General features: G+C 31.0%; 1 protein-coding gene across 2 annotated transcripts in view; it reads right to left on the bottom strand.

Annotated features, from left to right (window-relative positions):
* Positions 1 to 203: 203 nt before the first annotated feature.
* Positions 204 to 17,440, bottom strand: part of ome (dipeptidyl peptidase 4 omega) — a 112,179-nt gene continuing 94,942 nt past the window's right edge. For both annotated transcript variants that reach the window (XM_088227168.1, XM_088227169.1), the window contains exons 6-18: positions 17,001 to 17,253; positions 15,297 to 15,466; positions 14,934 to 15,028; positions 13,615 to 13,726; positions 13,126 to 13,221; positions 12,053 to 12,195; positions 8,684 to 8,894; positions 6,436 to 6,629; positions 5,607 to 5,801; positions 4,609 to 4,766; positions 3,327 to 3,418; positions 1,285 to 1,410; positions 204 to 335 (exon numbers count right to left, since the gene is read on the bottom strand). In XM_088227168.1, coding sequence (XP_088083294.1) covers positions 231 to 335; positions 1,285 to 1,410; positions 3,327 to 3,418; positions 4,609 to 4,766; positions 5,607 to 5,801; positions 6,436 to 6,629; positions 8,684 to 8,894; positions 12,053 to 12,195; positions 13,126 to 13,221; positions 13,615 to 13,726; positions 14,934 to 15,028; positions 15,297 to 15,466; positions 17,001 to 17,253 — 1,950 coding nt within the window. In that variant the 3' untranslated portion in view covers positions 204 to 230. The remainder of the gene's footprint in view (positions 336 to 1,284; positions 1,411 to 3,326; positions 3,419 to 4,608; positions 4,767 to 5,606; positions 5,802 to 6,435; positions 6,630 to 8,683; positions 8,895 to 12,052; positions 12,196 to 13,125; positions 13,222 to 13,614; positions 13,727 to 14,933; positions 15,029 to 15,296; positions 15,467 to 17,000; positions 17,254 to 17,440) is intronic.

Raw genomic sequence — 17,440 nt, 5'->3', positions numbered from 1 at the left:
GTTATGTCAACCCTGATGGTGGACACTGTAATGCGATACGAAATGTTGGAAAAGAGTAGGAACAGCACATGGCACAATAACCCAGGAAAACTCAACCTGCAGCTTAATTTATAGGAATTAATTAATTTACACAATTTACATATTCATGTTTTGGTAATACATATATATCCCATGGTACGCATTCTGACGCATTGGCACAATTATTTTTATTTTTATTTATAAACTTAAATTCACAATTCTTCAGGATTTCTTAAGTTAGTTTCGAGGAACCTTTCTATAGAGTGGTAGAGATGTGGTTTTACTCCTGTCAAACTATGATCTTCATCGGGATAACTCTGTAAGTATTAAATGTTGATATGTCAAAATAAAAAACAGTTAAGTACCCAAATAAATAATCTATATACATATGGATAAAATTATTGAATGAGATAATTCATTGGGATACATGTTGCCGTGTGGAATCACCTTTAAAACAAATATTTTACATCCACCCAGGACGAATCAAGCGCTGGACCTCAATTACGGTAGATGAATGCGTCAGACTACGCTACGAGGCGGACAAGGCACTCAATTTCCCTTTTCTGGATTTTTATCCGAGGAGTTATTGAGTCAAAAACACTCGTCCAGGGTTCTGGTTCTATTTCACACACAGAAATGTATATTTTATCAGCACAAGCAAAGTTTTTTTTTTAAAGTGGAAACATATTTAAAAATATGAAAAATATCTAATTATGAATATTTCTCCTGAAGACGCCTATCGCCAAGAACTCCATATGTTCATCCAGGATATTGCGCTAAGGGGCCGTTCAACTCGTTTGCCTAGACACATAAAAAATAAACAGGACAAAAAAATGGTTTATTTTTATCAACATAAAAAGTTGGAGAATGGAGAAGAATATTGTATTTTATTAATAGAAACATGTACGACTTTTGCTCAGAGAAATTTCTCTTTTGTGGCCCCATAGTGTTCAATGTCCTGGATTAAACATATTAAGTTCTCCAAAACAAAAGCCTTTTTCAGGAGAAGTGTACAAGTTTGGATTTTGTCTAAGGGAAGAGACTGCATAGATTTATATACTATTAAAAGTGTTGTCCAGATGTTATTAAAATTTATGTTTATAAAATAATTTTAATTTTTAGTAATCATTAATAATTAATATGCATGCTTCCACTTTCCATTATGCTGTATCGTTATTATTTTATTGTAATATGTATATTTGAATAAATAAAAATAAAAATTGAAAAAGAGAAAGCATAACATATTACTAAAGATAATAATTTTACCATTTGTGTGAAAAGAACGTCATTTAGCTGCAGCGATCTTGACAGCATCATAGATTGCTGATAATGTACATTGTCATCCAATGTTCCATGTACAAGCATAAATTTCTTTTTCTTGAATTCTTCAGCCTGAAAATGACAACACATAACGATAAGGACTGTGCAGTACAGAAAAACTGAGCTTATGATATTATTTTCGGCCAGGCTTCTTCCTTTTACACGTCTTGTTTAAGCAGAATATTCACAGAACTTATGACTTGTCACTCAATATTTCGCACTGTAAAAGCCCAAACTTATTCTCTTCTTGAAAATGTTCTCTACCTATATTGCAATTCATATTATATCAATTTTGATAAACTCTGTTGAACAAATTAAATCTAGTCTTAGTCTTCAAAACATGGAGAAATTGTCAATATATTGTTGATAATATTAGTTTCAGTGCCACATACAACATAGTGTACAATACACAATACGTAGTGATTTCACAGAGAATATACATATTTATCAATGGATTTCTATAACTACAATCATAATGAGTTAGTGAGGAAGTTCAGTGCTATGGTAAATTGGAAATAAAAAATATTTTCATTCACGCGGTAAAAATTAGAGCTTTAAATTGTATGGCGAAGTTTCTTGAAAATGTATGAAAAAAAAAAAAAACTACTTTGAACGACGTCACTCGTTCTTCCGAATCAATCAACGATAGAGTTTTGTGATAGTTTTCCAATTTGCGGGAAGCCAATTCAGCAATCAGCAGAACTCACCGAATTTATTTAAAATTACACAACTTTAAAAAAAAATTGCCCTAATAACACGATACACAAAAATACTTTTGTTAAATTTTGGCTTAGTTTTAGCGTATTTTTTTTTTAAAACCACTGAACTTACTCATTCTAATTATCATTAATGAAGTAGAAAATAATTATTTAAAGTATTGTAGCATAACACGTTATAATATTTACATACCACAATACATGAAAAATAAAATAAATAGCGAGTGTTCAAAAGATTCACTACAAAACTATTTGATTTTATTTTATTTTTATTTATACTTTTACAATTTTTGTATTATCTTTTTTATACAGAATAATGTAACCCCCTCACTGAAGTGTCCCGTGCCGAGGGAAATATTTTACAATAAGTGTAATGAATCATGCCCCAAATTAGTAATTTTGTTATTTAACATAGTTTACACAATAAGAAAATAAAAACGTAGTTAATCTAATTAACCTAATTATAATCGTAAACATAATAAGCAATATAAACTAAAATAATCATAAAAAACATAACAAATTCATATAAACTTGTAAACAAAATTTCACCATCAGGACACAAATGTTTACCTATTTGGCTAGATCCACTCATCGATCTGTGCGCAACCCACCTCCACTATCCATTTCTTAAAAGCAATTTTATATTGCGAGTACTTACTAATTTTCCTTATGGACAATGCAAGTAGATCGTACACTTTAACCGAGTAGGCCAATCCTCTTTGACCGAAGGTTGTATTAATTTTTAATTGTTTTTGCAGCATCGCAGGGAGTATCTAGTAACTCTTGTAATTGTGAAATGAGTTAGTGGCCTTTTTGAATGCAGCTATGTTACCAATTCTGATTATATCCTTAAGTAGAGAAATGGGAGAAGATTCTGGGAGTAGCAACTGGTAATGATCATTCGCCACAGTAATTATTAAATTAATTTAAAAAATATTAATTTTGCATTTCTAAATTGTCTTGAGTTTTAAGTGTTATGGAGTCTATGTAATCTCCCATTCATATTTTGTATTCAATTAGTCAATAAATGTTCTTGCTACTGAACACAAGTGTCATTCAATCCTCACCTTCATACATACAACATTTTGAATTAATCTGCGCTATGACCGTACCACTAACTGTCACTTTTCTTTTGCCATGCACTCTGCTAGTAAGCTGTAAAATAACGGGGGACTTTGATGCCTTTCTGGGTATTCTAAGCCCAATTGTCAAATATAAAATGATAGATACCCTGATAAAAGTAAATACTTATTTATATTACTTCATACTTACAATTTCAAGAGTATTTAGATTTGCTACCATATATCCCTCTCTATTATCTTCTAATGATGGGATTCCCATGAATCGTTCAGTATAAATAGAATCTGTAAATATAATCAGTAAAAAATAACAAGTTTATCGATGTAGAAAAGTAAAAGAGCTTTCATATTTTGTTACATTAGGATACGCTGCAGGGTGTAGCAATGTTGGCTTCATTCATGTCAAATTGTAGATAAAGTTAATTAGAATATTATTTTGTAGTCATCAATATAATTTTTTATTAATTATAAATTATTTATTGAACATTGATTTTGTTTGTTCTACAATAAAAAAAACTTATCATTCGACACCACACGCGGTCAGTCCGCCCATAGATAGGATGGAACCATGCTTTCATAAAAAATTGACTACACAACCGGTACCTAATTTTTTATCTAATCAGCTACAAGTTAATGAATCTTTGTAAGAATTTATTATGAACGCATATTTAAAAATAACATTGTTGTTAATCATAGCACTCAGCAATTGGTTCGATATTTATTCATAAATAACTTATAAATAAAAATTGTGGTGAACCCCAAGCACAACCTTTCCTCTGCGCAGTTATGCATGAACTAAAGACCAACTAATTCTAGAATATGGGACTGCATAACTCCGTTTATTCAAACCAATATAGATTTATTTTATATAAAACCATTGAAATCAGTTGATGTGATGGTATTTTGGCATTTTCATTCTACTTAATTTTATGCTGATTTGAATGCAAAAATTAAGCATTAAAATCAGTTGATACAATGGTATTAAAAATCAAAACATAATTATTTCATGCTGAAATTATGGCATAAAATTGCTTGTTAGTAGTTTTTAAACTACCAACTTAGGGTCTGCAAACACTTGGACATACTCATAACATTGTTGTACTAAATTGTCAATTGTGTGGGCATTGGGTACCTATTTTACCTATCTACCTAGTACCAACTGGCTTTGATAAAATATAAAATATTTAGTTTAGTTTATTTTTATGCCTTGACAAAGGAAGAGTTATGTTTCAAAACAGGTAGGCATATTAATTTAAATTTGAGGATTTTACGCAAAATAAATATGTTAAGTACATATCGTCGCCGTTCAGGCAAAAATCACCAATCCTAAAAATTTCTGTTTTGAGATGAATATGCCATTCAAAAAATATATATTTTAAGAGGCAAACATCACTAAGGTTACTTGGTTAGAAAATACTTATATGCATTCATTGATAGTTACATTTATGGAGGTAATTGATCAAAGTTGAACTTACCGTAATACGTCCAATCAGTAACAGGGGCAACAGAAATGGCACATCTAAATGTATCTCCACCCCTCGCAAGTGATAGAGCAGCGGCAAACCCTCCATAGGACCATCCCCAGATACAAGTTCTTTCAGGATCTATGTACCCGAGGGACTTTTGGAGATGTCTGAAGGATGTAAAAGTTGGAAAAGATGAATAAATAATAAAAAATGAGAATTGGCTTTGATGTTCTGAAACGACAAAACAGTGGGATGAAAAATCTTAAAGGAAACAAGCTAAAAAAAAAGTTTAAAAGTAATAAGTTATAATATAGTTATTCTGAAAAATTGGGGCCAGTGGGTGAAGGGTCCTCATAAATTAATTCTCGCCCTTCAAGATCAGGTCTTTAATGAGCCTGACTATTGAGTGGAGGGTGAGTATTTTCAAATTGCTCAATTTACCCCTCCATGCCCAGATCTTTAAAGTATCGGGCTATTACGAAGGGGGCGAGCACTCTTAATACCCTCTAATCAGTAGCCCCACGAGGATGCTACTTCTGTGATCATCACAATCACATAGAATGTGTATAGGTGTTTCATCATCCGCACTGAACCTACTATAATATACTACTCCTCTAAGCAAATAAATGATTAGCAACATTCTGTGCTAAGTATTGTAATTTTTTTGTGAGTTTTCATAACATTCTGAATATTAAAACAATCTGAATTTAGCTTTAAAGAACAAGTGGAAATCGTTAAGTTAAAATTTGATTTTTATAAAACTACTGAAACAAAACCACTGATTTAATTATGAATTATTATTTTTTACTGGATCATTTCAGCAAAAAATGCAGGAAATCATTTGCAATAGTTATTATCATATATTATTTAATTTTGATACTTTTGGAATTATAAGACGCTAAAAGAAAAACTAAAAATTCCAGATGACATGAAGAATTTCAACCGATCAACCTAGAAACACTAAATAATTATGGTATTTCACATTCTGAATAATTAAAATACACTACCTCGTAACATTGATTTGATCATTTATTTCCACAGTTCCTAGGCTTCTATATCCAGAAAAGCGATTATTATTTCCTTTCAAACCAGAACCTCGACCATCTATGAGTGCCACCATTATATTCCAACGAGCAACCAAAGATGCTCCCCAATCCAGTTGCCATTTTTCGAGAACTTGATATGAATCAGGACCACCATATCTGTTAAAACAAAAAATAAGATAAATAATCATTTATTAATATAAATTAATCCTTTTTTTTTAATATTCAAACTCTCATAATTAAAGTCCTGTTGAATTGCAAGAAAGAAGTATGATATTTTTATAATACTTGGTTTTGTTCAAAATCTTTTAGCGAATTCAACATTTAAAGCATGTACCTAAGTTTAGATAGAAAAGAAAAGAAAAATGAAGAGTTTTCTAATTGCATATTTTACCCAACACTTATAAGCTTGGAATTAAATTAATATTACGAGTGCTATTATTGCTATATTGCAATTAGTTGTTATATTATCTGAGTAGCATCAAGTTATTAACTCTATTAGAAAAAAAATAACAACTTATTTATAACAATCAACAATAACGGTCGGCGCGTTTGTTTACCATGCAAGAGATCTCAGGTTTGATTCCCGACGTTGACGAAAAGAATTGAATGCGAGACCTCAAGCACGGCAAGCGATTGAACGCTGACTTCTCAACTCGATTTCCTTTTTCAGTATTTTTACCTGTAGCCATCAAGTCAAAAGCACTCTTCCAGGATTCTGGTTTTATTTCACTCTGAATTGTATTTTTTATCCGCCTGGATACAGACAAGAAAAAACAAAAAACATACTTACACATTGACTAGCATCGGGTACTTTGTTGAACCAGACAAATCAGCATTTGGAGGAGTCATCAATAGTACTTGAGCAGGAGGCAAATCTTGACTAGCAATTTGGACTGTAAATCTTCTCACTACAGGAACTTCTTTATATGACAAGTATTCAGACAGCCTTTCATTTTTCTCCCAATCTTTAATCTTTACACCAGCCTAGAAAAAAAAATCACGAGCTAAACCCAACAATACTTAGTTATTGCTAGATTTGAGTATTTTCATTGGTATGTAGGTACTTTTTTATGATTGAATTCTAAAACTTTTAAAAGTAAATTTTTAAATATAGAATTCTTTTGGCAAATGTCAAACTCTGCTCTTCTCACTGGCAGAGGTGCACTTTATGTAGGAATACGATTAAAGTAAACAGTGTGTCTTGATCATTTTTGTTACATGAAGGTAAGATGATCAGTATTACGCTTCAGGTAAGAGTGCAGGGACTATGAAATATTCTAGTGTAAAAACACCCTTTTAAATAAATATTTCATATTAACCATGTCAGGAATCGAACCCGAGACCTCTTGCATGGTAGGCAAACTATTTGTACAAAAATATTTGTATCGTTTTCACCACAAATAAGCACATGTTTTTTAGACAACATCCATCTCTAGTAGAGTGAAAAATTATTTTTCAAGTAGGGTAGGTATAATACGATTATAATTTAACATTTATTACTGTAAATCATAAGTACGTAAATAAATATTTAATGTGACAAGCTGCATTAATTGGTATATTTGAATTTCGAAATCGACCAATAGACTGTTTGCATTCGATTAAACTTAGTACTGCGAATGAATCCCCCTACTAAAGAAGCAAAATCTCAATCTTAGAACAGGCAGAGCCATGTTAGATGGAGATTATCCTAACCAGAGGATGTCTCGTATTCATTTTCTAATCTACTATTTTTATATAGATTCCCTGGTATTAAATATGTATACTTATTTATGCAATAAATTTATAAAATAAATAAATAATAAATATATCTCTAAATCTAATACAGCGGACGAGACATACTCAATTTGCGTAAAGGCAATACCGCGAATACGCCATACATAACTGCCAGTTTAACTTCCACAATTAACTACGTATAGACGCATACGATAGTAAAAATAGATTTTCTAATATAAATAAAAAACACAAAATAATGAATTATTACCAACAATATTTTGAGACCATCCAAATTTTTGTATGCAAGAACAGGATTCAACTCCCTTGGGAATTATTAATATTCATATATTACAACAGATATGAAGAACATTTCTGTACCTAAGAGGCAGACGGATGCAAATCCAGAATTCGATGACATGACATTTCGATTTTCGTATCCAGTTTATGATCATGTCCATTGATTTTGAAGAAATGTAAGTCTTATAATGAAAGAACCAATGTAAGATACTGAAAATTCAAATGATTACGATAAATGATTAGAAATCACTTAGCGAAAGTAGATTCCTTAGGCTTTGGTAGAACATTTGACATTTGGATTTGCATCCGTCTGCCTCTGAGGTATAGATTTTATCGAAGGAAATATAGAAGTCTAGACATTTACAGGGCTTATGACCTGTTACTGACTGGTTTAAGTGGTCACTTTACACACTGTGTAACATTCATCATTCACCATTCTGCCTACGTTTGAACATCCATTTTCTTTTAATTCTTCCATCTGTTGATCTTTGTGAAGTTAAAGAGCTGAAATCTTTATTGATGGGGGTGATATTCTGACGAATTATAGTAGGCAACGCCTGAATGTTCCACATTGTGCAAAGTGGCCACTTAAGCTCTGTAAATGCATAGACTTCTATATTCCCCTCTATGAAATGTTCATCATCTCTGTTGTAACATATTGATATAAGTTACTGTCTTTTTGTTTTACGAAATCACAAGATTTTTTGTCCCTCTTAAACATTTTGACAAATGATTCATCCGCAGTGTTCAACTTACATACACAATATATTATTTTGTTTCATTATAAGGGACAGGTAAGATAAGAGTTCATTGGTGGAGATGATTAATAGATTGTCAAGCAGATTTTGAGTAAATGAATTCTTATATTGATCACGATAATTGCTTTTCTTCTGCGAGCAATTATTGCAAATGAATTAAAAATCCATCGACATTATTATTTGGTGTGTTTTCACTTAATTCATCAAACCCTTTTTTTTTAATTTCACGACACCACTATGCCATCATCGGTCTTGTATAAAATCAATTACCTTGTTGTAAATGTAAACTTCAGGAATTTGAGGACCCGAGCAAGTAACAGCAAAGTACGAGCCATCTTTACTAATTTCCACTTCATTATACAAACATTGACTTCCAGTGGAGTGAGTGATGTTGCAAGTGAAACATTTAATCTCTCCATCCAAAGTAACAGAATACAAATGTTGGTATGCAGAATCCTTTTCACTGGTGGCCATGTACCATCTTAAAATACATAAACAGTCGATTTGAAATGCTAGTATTTTGAAAATTATTTATTTTTAAACACATAACATAGGGTTTTCGAAACAAGTTCGTAACTAACATTTTACTAGTAGTGAGATATTGCACTTTTCAAGTTAAAATGGCATCCGAAATCAATAATGCAAATAAAACTGCAAGTTGAATATAATAGCATATTATATTTCGTATTTATAAAATAAGAAATGTTTTTATTCACTATTTAAACAAATATTATTTTGATGCCAGTTATGAATCAATATCATTTTTTTTAAATTTGTAGATACTAACTTGTTCCAGAAATGCGAAGATGTAAGATAAAGGTGGTAAGTGCAGTGCACTGCCAAGTAAAAAATATTTTTTATTTAAATTGAAAAACTTACTATACATAATTTTATATAATATTCTCAAGGAGTTTTTGTAAAAAACTCATCTAGGGACATGCAGATAACAATATTTATTTACAGACGTTTTTATATTTTAAACTATAACATCATTTACAAAAGCAGAATAAAAATTATGATACACTACAAATTAAAAGGGTACAAAAAAGTTTCAAAAAATTACAAAATACACATAATACAAGGTATGGAAATGAATTAAAAATGATATATAAATAATACAAGGCTTTACTGACAGAATGCATTAAGTCATTAAAACAAGTGCGAGATTATCACACTAAAAGCTTTTTTATTATTTCAACGTATTATTTCTTCCACAATTTCTTTTTTTTTTTTAAAGCTTTAGAAGAGTAATTTTTATTCTAGGCATAGCATACAATTTGACATCAACATCTTGCACCAATATTAAAAATATTTGAAATATATCAAGGCTATACGGACAGAATACATTAAGTTAAGTCTTTATATATTTTTAATATTTTTTAATATAGGCGCAAGATGTTGATTTCAAATGTTATGCTATGCGTAGAATAAATATTACTCTTTTAAAGCTTTAAAAAAATTATTATAAAATAAAATTGTGGGAGAAATAATGCTTTTTTTTTATTTGTTCATTTTTTAATATAATTATACATTTTTATAGTTTTAACATTTAAATTTTTATATTTTTACTAAAGCTAAAATCCCAAAAAGTCACTTTCTGTAGCTTGTTAAAAGAATAAAAAAGCTTTAAGTGCGATAATCCCGCAAGTAGTTTTAATGATTTAATGCATTCTGTCAGTAAAGCCTCGATATGTATGAATAAATCATTGATAGTGAAAATATTTGATATAAAGAATCAGGGATTTGTTGCAAAATTAAATTTAGCCAAAATTTGTATGCCTACGCTTCATAGCGTTAAATTATATATTAGGGAGAGAAGGTAATATATATAATCCATGCAGTGCCAGCACATGCCTAGACATATAGTTCACTTTGAACATGCGTACTGACAGAATATTGTAAAGAATTTATGTGATTTAGTTATTAACAACGTGCGTACAATGCTAGTGTGTATAAAACAGTACATAAACAAAAACAATGGCAGATTAAGCGTTCCAATTTCATTCCGATGCGTAAACTGTCATTGCACAATACATATTATAGCTCGTTTACAATACCGTGTAAGACTTATTATATTATAATTTATTGAACATTATAATTTTATACTAGAATTTAAATTTAATTACAAAATTTACATCACCCAGGAGGCCCAATTACTGTAGTGAATTACATCACAGAACACCCAGGCTTGAGAAAAATCACATTGAATTTTTGCGTTCTCACCGGGAATTGAACCCGGAACTTTCCGCGTATGAGTCAAGCGTCTTGACCACTACATCTCGGAGGCTGCCAAGAAGTTTACAAAACGTAAAGAAATGAACTGCCAGAGTTTATTTTATCAGAATTTTATATTGTCCTTTAGCTAATAGTTTTGTTATTTTTACAGGGTGCCGAAAAAAGTGTTTATTTTATTTAAAGCTCAACTAAATTACGTCATTAAATGTATTAAAATGAAATGTTAATCCATAAACTGTCGCCTATTAAAAACCATAAGACTAATTCCATTTTCAATCAAATAAGCAGTTTTTACATCGTCCTGTAAAAAGAGCAAAAATGAACGCGGTGTTGTTAGCTAAAGCGGTGTGTGAGCCTGTACATATGTGACAATGATTTGTGTGCTTTGTAATAATGTAAAAAATATCATTAAAAACCTTAAGAATCGTCTATTTATTTCATTAATTAGATTGTATTTACAAATTAAATAATATATCGTCGGTCGGCGTGATTACCTCCAATCTACTAAATCAACTTTTTCCAGGAGACAGGAAATACTGTTTTTAAAATCAACACATTATTTTCTTCAATCCCCGATACTATTCTTCTTCAGAAAGCTAGCCTGCTATTGGTCCCACGCGTATCGTATGATTAGGGAACATTCTATAAGAGTTCAAAATCCCTCCATGTTAAAATATAATTTTTGCCAAAATCGCGCCCACCGACACTATGAATGCGTTCAGTTTTTCACAATTGCAATGTAATTAAATAATTTTGCTATTACAGATGGTGAAATTGACTGCATAGCAAATTTACTGCGTAGTCAGTTAGCAAATAAAGAGAAGAAAGGCTCGTGAATTTAAATGCAATCGGCCTTGCACTTTTAATGTGTCTTGTCATTAACTGAAGTGCCACAATAGAATCGTATGTTGCCTCGCTATTCGTATTGCATTATAGCATTATATTATTAAAGCATAACATTACTCAAGCATCTGTTGAAAAATAGACACCACAGATAAATAGATACAGGCACATAAGCATAGGTTTCTGCCCATTTTAATTCAAATAATAATTGACAGTTAAAAAATAAAATACTTTAATAATGCAGTGACACAAAAATCTCCATTTGACACCAGATTTCAACACAAAAATGAGGTGTTTGATGGGGTGTGTGATGCGGAGTAAATTTTAACAAAATACTGTATGACAAACAAAGAAAAGCACACAGCAACCATCTTAATTTACTAATTATTCTAAAAAAAATGTTTATAAGTTTTCAAGTCTGTTGACAAACATGACCAAGATTCTTTAACTTTGATATGATTTTTTTAACCACATCCAGAATATTCTTTATAGTTATTACCGTTAAAACAAACACACAAATATTATTCCAAGCTGAAAATTACAAATTAATAATACACTTACAATACTTGCGCTTCTTCGTCCCAATGCAATAATGATGTAACAGTTTTAGGAACTTTAGTTAATGATGTTTTCTTCCAAGAGTTGATATTTAATGTAATTTGTGAAACTTTGGCCACCTGTCTCCACGAATCATTGCCAATTGCCTGTGGAAATGAAATCAGATTATATCAGGATGTACCTGGATTCCGATTGTAGATAGAAAGTACATAAATAGTTTATATTAAAAAGAGAAATGTAAAAAAAAAACGGAGGTGAATAAGCAGATATTATTCAAATTTGCAAAGATACATGAAAAAGAAAAAAAAACAAAATAATGAAAATGGAACACTTTTGGTTTGAAATTTAGCCACTGAATTTTATGCTGAGAAAAGTAAGTAGGTAAGTAATCCATGTAAGTATCAGCTACTGTAGTCATAAAAAATATGTCATATTATATTAAAGATACAAAATAGCAGGATTTGGTAGTTTGGTTAATTTGTACTCTTACAGTGATAACTACATATATTATGTAAAAATAAAAATAAATTAGTTTTACCCATTACCACCCTAAATTAATGACATCCAAAGCTGAAAAAATCCATAAACACAGCAACTGTGCGTGATTGTAAAACTATTAGTAATGTTTTTTTTTAAATAATCATCATTATCTTTTTCGTTTCCACACCAAGTGGTGCATAGGGCACTGTATTGGTAAACCAAATGCAGCGTATTTCGATCATCTGTTACACAAAGGTAACGTGATCAGTTCCACGGTTCAGGTGCCAGGCCAGGAATAATGAAATACTGCAGTTTTAAAACTTTTATTAATAACCTTTAAAATCAATATTTCAAATCTACCCTGTTAGGAATCGAACCCAGGACCTCAAGAAAGGTAGATGAACATGCTAACCACTTCACAACGAGGCGGACGTATCTCCATCTGATTTCCTTATTTAGGATTTTTACCTGAGAGTAGCCATCGAGTCAAAAACTCTCGACCAGGATTCTGGTTTTATTTCGCAAACAAAACTTTATTCTTCATCCGCCTGGACACAGGTAAATTAATAATAAAGTGACTTGGAATTTTGACTTACTTCGGGCAATATTGCCAAATATGATCTTCCTTGTTGTATAAAAATAGGCGCTTCTAAAACTTCGACCCATCCTTCACTTTCAGAATAATCGAAAATCTGCAAAAAATATTACCAACATGAACTTATAAAAAATTATATTAGGTAATCCTATGACAGTGCCTACTTAGGTTAAGCAAGAATAATTCCTTCCATTACTTCAATTCAAAATCTAGTTTCATTATACATAGTTTAAGAGTAATAGTGATATAGAAACTATTGTGTATAAGTAAAAAAATGGTTGTAAGCAATGTATGTCTGATCAAATTAATAATATTATATACATACCTGAATAATATTACAAATCATTTAAATGAATTAACAATTTTGACTTTCGTAATATATATAAATATATACAAAATATAAAAATCAGAAGCCTTAATACCAAAAGATCCAGGCTTTAAATTTTCCTTATTATTATTTTATGCAACATTCTTATTTCTTAATACTTACTTGTCGACATGTTGTATCACATAAAACAACCACGGATTCATTTTGCACTCTGTTGGTCCATGTAATAGCAACAGTTGAGTTAGTGGCAAATGTTACAGATGCTACCAATGGCCTGAAACAAATATCAATCTATTAATTTCAGTTTACTAATTCAATAGGGTATTTATAAAATCACAGTTTTCTTTTTAGATTCGATCTTCAAATTATTTGAGTTGAAGTAAACGTGAATTAATTCAAACAGCTTCCTAGAAGAAAGTAATACATATTATATTACTTATGAGCACAAATGAATTTTTACAACAGTGTAAAGAAAACCATATTATTATGCAATCATAGATAAGGAATAAGAAAATGTATGATTCTTATAATCAATCAGTCACTAGCGAGAAATATGAAGAATAGTTAGTCAATAGAATAACTTATGTAAAAATAATTTTGGACACTTGTTTTCACAATTCAAATGCGCAATGAAGCATTCTGGGTTATTGATTATTAATAATATTATCAAAGTTGGATAATTTGTACAGCCCCATTATTGTGAAAATCACCTCATGGGCGCTGTACAGTAAATAAATATCCCAGCACGTCTTGCAGTTACAGAGCGCATAGACGATTGGGATTCTAGTTCCTCGTTTCCAATTATGACTATTTATATTATAGCTGATAGGAGCTAGATTACAGCACGTCTTGCAGCTGTGAAGCGCATGAACGGTAAAAAATCTAGCTCCCATTTACACAATGAAGTTTAGTGTTTGAATGACATTAAAATAAACATAAAAAATTCCTTTTTAAAAATGTGAGTTAGATTATAACAAGTCTTGCAGCTACTGAGCGCATGGATGGTTGAAATTCTCGACCCCATTTACAAAATTTAGGTATTTGATAATTGATAAAATTTACGTATTGAAGCTAGATTACCAATCGTTTTGCAGCTACAAAGCGCATGGATGAGTGGAATTCTAGCAACTTAAAATTATATCAATAAATTTACAAAAAATAAACATTGAGCAGAGTAGATAATTTGTCAAATGCTTCTGCTAAAAAGTAAACAATAAAAAACTAAATAAATAAAGCACTGTTGAAATATCATTATCATCGAGAGGGTCCCGGTCACACAAATTTCACGATGATGGACCCGGTAATCCGATTGATTCAGATTGGTTCAAATAATGCGAACGAGACATGGCATAATAACCTAAAAAAACCTCATTGTATATCTGAATGGCTGTGAAAATCTAAGAAATTGATTAATAATTCAGTTTTAAAGAATAAACTTTTTTTTTTAAATGTAGCACTGGAAAAATGAAAACTGCTCTTACTCATTTAGTGATTCCGGAGTAGGGAGGTTTGTTATCCCTATTGGTTCAGTCAGCTTTACTAAAATCACATCAGCAGTAGGGTTTGTGGTACCTGCCTAGGACAAAAAAGTAATACAGATGTCTTATTTAATATTATATATGCTTAAAAATATCAAATTGTATGGTAATAATATACAACATTTTAACAACATCAAAATAGTAATGAATCGTCAAATGCTTTCGGAGACCGATTGCTGTTCACAAAACAAAATGAAATCTGATGAGAAAATCAGGTCAACGCAGCATGAAGTCTCATAAGATTAACAAATATTAAGAACATGTAAGTGCATGGTAGTGAAAACTGATTTAGTAATATCATTATACCTTAGGATACCGAATAGAGAGCTGCCTGGTGTATTGAGAATCTGGATCTCCAGCATGTCCATAGAATGGAATGGCCATCACACGAGTTAAACTGTCATTGAACTTAACATAGGCCATGTGGGAACCATCTTTAGAAAACCAAAGTGCCTTGTTTGTCCCAAATATTTCCTCTGAAATATAATAATGATATAAGAATAAAATCAAATAACTTACTAAATACTCCCTTAACCATTTGAAGATATTCTAGTCGCCACAATAAAGTATTGCTGGTAAGATGAACGGAACAGTGGAATAAACTCTATAAAAAATATACATTGCTCTGATACAAGACATACCAAAGAGCCACTGGGGTTGGTTCATGGGGAGGAGCAGTGAACTTCTGCTGATTGTTAAATGTCATTGGGGTATTGTGGTGCGAAATCACACTTAGCAAGGTTAAAAATATTTGGTACCTTAATGAGTGAGTGTCTTCTATGTGAGAAACAAAACAAGCATTTTGCTAGTTATCTCAGAACATCGAACTTTATATCCACAAACAAGAGAAATCCTACAGTTCATGAATACCAGCACCAACATCTTGATTGACTGTCTCATTATTACTTATGACATGGGTCAAAATTGATGTCGGCAAATTCAAGAATAGCATTGTCAGCACTTTACCTGGATACTAATATCAGCAGTACTTAGCGCATCAATCATAATCAATAAGGTTCGCCTGTTCAACAGGAGCATTACCGTATGTAACATGAGACCATCTCACCACAGGGGAAGAACTGTCAGTACATTTTTTCACCAGATCTAGGACATTGACCGACGACAGCAAGTTTGCTTTTTGTGTTTTAGCACAGTACATTATATTGTGCAAGGCCAACTTATTACACACGGGACGTTAACTCTTAAAAATGAAATCAGATGACTTGAGGGTATCGACTTCCTACTTTATTAAAGGGCAAGAGGAGTTGTAACATTGTTTAGTTGACTTGGTTCTGCTCATTAAGTTCGATTAAGTTCTCGCCGTCACTCACACTGAAATTCAGCATGTAAGAAATATACATTGAGCATCAACATCGTTTCTTCTGCAATAAGTACACTAATAGATCTTTTCATTATTTAGTACCTAGCATATTTAATTTACCAAATGAACTTAAATTTAACATACTATGTAACAAAAGCAAAATAAGAGAGTGGCTACTCGATCAAAATTTTATATATGCATAGTTATTGAACTATTTTATATGTACATATTCTTATTTTATATATTTTCTTTCTTGTATTTACAAAAAAAAAAGTTTTTTCGTATCTATACAGGGTGTTCTTTAAACTCTGTCATATCCGAAACCACGATGATCAGTATGAGCAAGAAGACATATTGGCACATTAAAATAAATTTTTAGAACAAATAAAATTTACAAAAAAAAAAATATTAATAAGCTATTAATAATATCTGTTCATTGATTTTATAAACAATATATTTATGCTAAGTATTAATTTAAATCTCCACCAACAAGCCACAGTAAGTGGCTCGGTGGGATTTTAGTTACTGTAAAAAATAAAATAAAAAATAATGAAAATGTTATACGTGTAGAAATTTATATTAATGTAAATAAAAAAAATCTCTAACTGGTGTAGGAGCTCCATATTCACAATTATTAAGTGTTATGTATTATTCTGTTTTGAATACAAATAATTTATGAGAAATAATACCTTCATATACCCAATCAGCTACTCCATTATATATGGTTCCAGGTACGCCATCACTCGAAATTTGAATTGTCGGAGCAGTGACATGGCTTCGATAGAAAATGTTATTATTTTGAACAAATGCAATAGCGTTTCCTTGCGGACCCCAAACTGCCAATTCTAAATATGTTTCATTAAGATCTGGAGTAATAAGTTGTTGTTCTCCCGTCTGTAATTCAATGGCCACATACTGCGCAGTATAGCTATGCCTATAGAGCTGAAATAAAAATAAAACTTAATTTTAGGTTACATAATAATATAAATGTAATCAAGTACCTGCATGCTTATAATAAAAAGTCATTAACTGTGATTTGCTCATATTTTTTGTCACTCAGTGTTCCATTTAGTTTACTTTTATTCGAATCTAACAATGGCACTTCATTTGCATACAAATTGTAGTTTTA

This window comes from Micrasema longulum, unplaced genomic scaffold, assembly GCF_059751315.1.
Source record: "Micrasema longulum isolate JH-2025_06_02 unplaced genomic scaffold, ASM5975131v1 h1tg000490l, whole genome shotgun sequence".
In the NCBI taxonomy this organism is placed as follows: Eukaryota; Metazoa; Arthropoda; class Insecta; order Trichoptera; family Brachycentridae; genus Micrasema; species Micrasema longulum.
This window is presented reverse-complemented; position numbering and strand designations above follow the sequence as displayed.